At 37.0% G+C, this 5,274-nt stretch overlaps 1 protein-coding gene across 1 annotated transcript in view; it reads left to right on the top strand.

Moving 5' to 3' along the window:
- The window catches only part of KIF4A (kinesin family member 4A), a 129,145-nt gene that overhangs the window by 86,464 nt on the left and 37,407 nt on the right, over positions 1 to 5,274 (top strand). Inside the window, exons 16-18 of the mRNA XM_004694456.2 lie at positions 2,403 to 2,506; positions 3,310 to 3,454; positions 4,125 to 4,235. Of these exons, the coding sequence (XP_004694513.1) occupies positions 2,403 to 2,506; positions 3,310 to 3,454; positions 4,125 to 4,235 (360 nt within the window). The remainder of the gene's footprint in view (positions 1 to 2,402; positions 2,507 to 3,309; positions 3,455 to 4,124; positions 4,236 to 5,274) is intronic.

The following is a 5,274-nucleotide window of genomic DNA, read 5'->3' on the forward strand; positions in this document are numbered from 1 at the left end:
GTTCTCCCTCGGTTATTTTCCTTCTAGTGAGTCCAGGGCGTTCTCATTTGAGTTGAAACTCGTAGCATGAAAGTCTATAGTCCGTTTTTGTATAATCCCGTGCGAGTTTGGATGTAGTCGCCGGCTTCTTTATTCTGCCGCTATCTTGCGGGTTCCCGAGCTGGTCGAGCTGCTCAGCGGCTTTGCGTGGCGCCCAGGTGCTCCGGATCAGGTCTGAAGTTTCAGCGGTTTTTCTCTCACCCAGGTATTGAGGATCAGATTTGCAGTCTTTCTGCAGCCTGGGCTCCACTCACTGAGCTGAGCCATCCAGCTTTACCTCCAGGGTTTAGCGTGGGGCAAAGCGGCTCATCTTTAAAGAAATAATAAAATTAAAAATAAATTTTGAACAATTGCCTTTGTGGAGTCAGTAAGACAAATATTGACTGAATGTGGTATACATGATAAAGAGATAATTTTTTTTTACCCATTCACTTGGTAAAATTTTGAAATATGGCAATATCAAATGTTGACAAGAGTTCAGGGAAACATGCACACATACACAGCAAGATGTAAATTGTAATAACTACTTTGTAGGATAGTTTATCAGTATCTATTAAAATTAAAAGTGTATATATCTTTCCCATATAATTTCACCTCTTTACCATAGAAAACCTTGCACATGTGCACAGAAAGCATTAAAGAATATTTCATCGCAGCAAATAAAAAATGAATGAGGTAGCTCTCTATACACTGATATAAATAAATCCTTAAGACCTATTAAGTAAAAAAAGGCAAGTTATGGTATGATATGCACATATAATGTGATTATTTTTATCTTTAACATTTTAAGATGTATGTGTTGAATATATAGTATTGTATTTTATTGCATATATATTATAGATGTTTTTCACAAATATTTATAATTAATTTTCTGTTTTTCTAGTCATTTGTATATTTGTGTAAATGTCTAGAAAATGTAACAATCCAAATGTGTAATATGAAAATGTCAGGAATATTTGAACCAAACTGGTAATAGTGAAACTTACGAAGAGGGGACTGGGTTTTGGCAAGCGTAGATAGTCAAAGGGACATACCTTTTATATATGGTACCTGGATTATTTTTTATGTATTGTATAAATACACACAATATTACTGGGCCAGTTTAAACATGCAGGTTAACTACAAATCAGTCAGATTGTTTTTCATTGATTATACAAAAGTCACTGGGTATATTAGCTTCAAATACATTTTCTTGCCTTTTTTAGAAAGCTTTTCTTAATAAAGTCTTAACCTGCCTATGAATCTGTGTTATTTCATTTCTTCTGCTCTGGGACCTATAGATAATCTTTTTGGCTGCCAATCACTCATTTAGCCAGTTTAATGTTTTTTGGTTATAAGAAGATCAAGGAATCTGTTCATTGGATTTTTCAATCTTGAAAACTACCAAACCTCAGTTTCTAGAATGTATTTCCTAAATGTACTTAAAATTACAGTTCCTAACAAATACATCTGTTTGAAATTTCCAAATATAAGACTACTTGTGCAGCTCTTTACAGTTTGCAAAATGCCTTTACTTTTTAAATTTTATTTGGTGTTTCCAATCGCCCTGTCAAGTAGGTGGCATTGATAGTTGTTTACAGAGATAAGAAAACTCAGGGATCACCCCCTGGTCCAGTGATTCAGTGGAGTCAGCATATCGACATACAGCTAAGATTAATGACAATGAAATAATATCAACAAGAAAACCAGTGCATTGGGCAAAGTCTGAAGGAAACCAGGTTTAAGTTTGTAGAAGTCTTCTTCCAGCAAAGTCACATGAAATGTACTTAATTCCTCCAGCAATGGGTTGTGACAGCATATGTGAAATGTCTGTCAGGGAGCCTCCTTAATCCAAGGAGTCCAGGACTTTTACCAGGGGTCATTTAGGTAGGCATTTTTCTGATAATGCACATAGCAAAATTCTAGACCCTTGAAGGAAAAGGCAATTGTTCAGGATAAATCATATTGTTTGTACAGTATAGGCAGAGTCAGCCACTATAATTAGAGAATGGTAGAACTACCAAAATCTAAATTCCCAGACATAAGTATATGGGTGAACCTTGTAAGCTGCCTTTTTAAGAATAGTAGTCTTAGATCTGCTATACTAACTCTTCTGTACAGCAATAGAAACTAAGAGATAAAAGTGATTTTCCTTAAGATAGACAGTAATTGCTGGCATCAAGTTTCAAAGCCAAGCCTTTGGATACAAAGTTCATACTTTAAACCACTACCTAACTTCAATCTCCATCAAATCAAGTACAAATGTTTTTGATGTACAGATGAAGTGGCATAATTGAATGCATTTTTCCTTAATATGTAGGATGTAGAAGTTATTTTCTTTTTGTGCCTTGTCTTTTTTTCCTCTCTCACCAATAACTCTGAAGGATAACATAAAAAATCTAGAATTGGAAGTTATCAATCTGCAAAAGGAAAAGGAAGAACTGGTTCTTGAACTTCAGACAGCAAAGAAGGATGTCAACCAAGCCAAGTAAGAATACACTCAATATTTTCTTTTTCCTTCTGACTTATTTCACTAAGCATAATCCCTTCTAGCAAGAAAAATATCAGAATGTTTCACGCATAGGAGGAAAATAGGGGAACCAAATAAAGGATCAGGGAAAAAATAATAAAAGAGAACAGAAATAACTCAGAGACATTCAGCAGGGGAGGGGAGAGGGATCGAGATGAGGGTGGGAGGAGCACAAGAGATTGGTATGGTGCATGGGTGAATTGGTGGTAGACATTATATGGGGACTATACCTGAGAAAAGAAAGTAAACACTGTAAAAGAAGTACAGTCAATAAATATATTTCGATTCTCTGCTCTGTGAGGCGCTATAGAGGGAATAGAGAAGTAAACAAAAATCCATTTCATGCCCTCTCAGGATTTAAATCTAGTTGTGGAAAGGAGACCTATACAAAAGAAAAGTCAGGTAATTGTGATTTTAAATAACATCTCTTGTCTCATGATGACAATAAAAGATTCCCATAACACAGTTTATGATTAAATTTCTCAAGCAGAAACTGCAGGAGATAACAGCTCTTCATTAAGAAAGAAGTTAGCCTATAAACCAAAGACATTTTATGGGAGTGAAGAGGGGAATAGGACCAAAACTAGGGTAGGAAGAGGGAATATTTTGCTCCTTATGCTAGGCTCCCATTATTGATCCAACTGTGGTTGCTTGGGAGGGGGGGTATTCATTAGAATATATGTGAACTAGGAGTCTAATGGCATGTCTTTTAAAGTCAGGCTTGTTGCTGGTAGTTTTCACTCCCACATCATCTGGTTTAGGTTGAGTGAGCGTCGTCGCAAACGTCTCCAGGAGCTAGAGGGTCAAATAACTGATTTGAAAAAAAAACTGAATGAACAGTCCAAACTTCTGAAACTGAAAGAATCCACAGAGCATACTGTCTCCAAACTGAACCAGGAGATACGGGTAATAAACTCTCATCCTTACATTTACTCAACTGATACTTATAAACACCAGTGTTCCATTTAGAATTATGCTACAGAAATTCTTTCAGGTGAGCAAGTAGTAAGCACAGTCATCATTTCAAGTGTTTAAATCTCCATTATTGTCTCTCTTACAGCACACTGTATTGGTAGTCACCTGGAATCTGAATAGTGAAACACCGCTTTAACATCCATAGGTTTAATGTTAGATTTTCTGAAAGAAAGGGCAAAAACACCTTAGTATTTAGTGGTGATACCCTGATCATCTTCCATAATCATATGGAATCATTTGCAAGATGACAGACAAAATTTCGGAAAAAATTTCAGTTATTATTGAATGTTCAGTTCTGACACCTATCAATACAAAGTGGCAATTACAGGCTGCTTGTACTGAAACCTTTAGAATGAAATGTTTGCTGGATGAATTTGTCCTTGAGGCTTAAAACTTCCTTGAAGTTTTATTTCTTCAGTGTGTTCATCTGTGTAATCTATGTAGAAACCCCTGCAAATATAGCAGGAAGCATTGCAGAAAATCTGTTGTGATCATCTCAGTTTAGCTGTGGGTTTTCTTTCTTAACGGTTATTTATCCATTTACAATAAGCATAGAATAAGTGCAAATGACTAATACTTATACTGGTTTTCGTTTTTACAGGTGATGAAAAACCAGCGGGTACAGTTAATGCGTCAGATGAAAGAGGATGCTGAGAAGTTTAGACAGTGGAAGCAACAAAAAGACAAAGAAGTAATCCAGTTAAAAGAAAGAGTAAGAAACTCCTCCTTCTCAAAGACCTACCTAAAAACTCCATCTCCAAGCTGACTAATGTCAAAGCTTGTCTTCTAACAAATGCTATCTTCAAAACTGTGACCCATTCATGAAGTTAACAATTATTTATTGACTGTCTACTTTGGACTAGATTCCTTCTTGAAATAGGAAAATAGAAACAGATGAGCCCTGTCCTTAAAGAAAATCTTGTCTGGGACCCTCCCTGTGGCACAATAGGTTAAAGCACAGCACTATGAAGCTGTCATAGCCACTGCAGCACTAGTTTGATCCCCGGCCAGGGAGGTGACCCACATGGCATGGCAGACCTCTCCTGACCTGCCTAGTGATCCCCTCAGAAGTGTATTTCAGTACATCTGCCTGTTCTGCTCTCTATCTCTGGTGAACCCTCTCACCCCTTGTACCTGTAGCCTATACCCCAGTCTGTATGTATAAATAAATAAATCTTTAAAAAAAAAGTCTTGTCCAAAGGAAAGGTAAGACTTAATAAGCATCTTAAGCATGATTTTCTACAGTAGAAAGATTAAGAACATTTGGGCTTTACAAATGCTATAAAATACCAAAGTGATTCACTCAGTTGGAGTGAAAAGATGATAACTGAACAGGCCTTGAATAATAGGAATGACAGTGATAGAGATAAGAGCAGCCATTCTAGATAAATGGAATGTCAAGGAAAAAAGAAAATGACAATGCTTTCATTATATTCAAGGGATGGTAATTGGTCTAGGTGGGATGAAGGATAGTAGTAGATTTTATTGGAAATCTTTGGAAGTTGAAGCTAGATTGTTAAAATCCAAGGATAGTAATGAATTTTATTGGAAATCTGCTGAAGTTGAAGCTTGTCTGTTAAAAAATCCAAAAAGTGGGCCCTCCCTGGTGGCGCAGCGGGTTGGAGCACTGCACTAAGAAGCTTAAGGCACTTCCGCATGAGTTTGATCCCTACCTGCCCCAGAGGTGATCCACATGGCGTGGCAGACCTCTCCTGACCCTCCTGCTGCTCCCCTCAGCAGTGTACTTCGTG

This window comes from Condylura cristata, unplaced genomic scaffold, assembly GCF_000260355.1.
Source record: "Condylura cristata isolate star-nosed mole 26May11 unplaced genomic scaffold, ConCri1.0 scaffold00043, whole genome shotgun sequence".
Classification (NCBI taxonomy): Eukaryota; Metazoa; Chordata; class Mammalia; order Eulipotyphla; family Talpidae; genus Condylura; species Condylura cristata.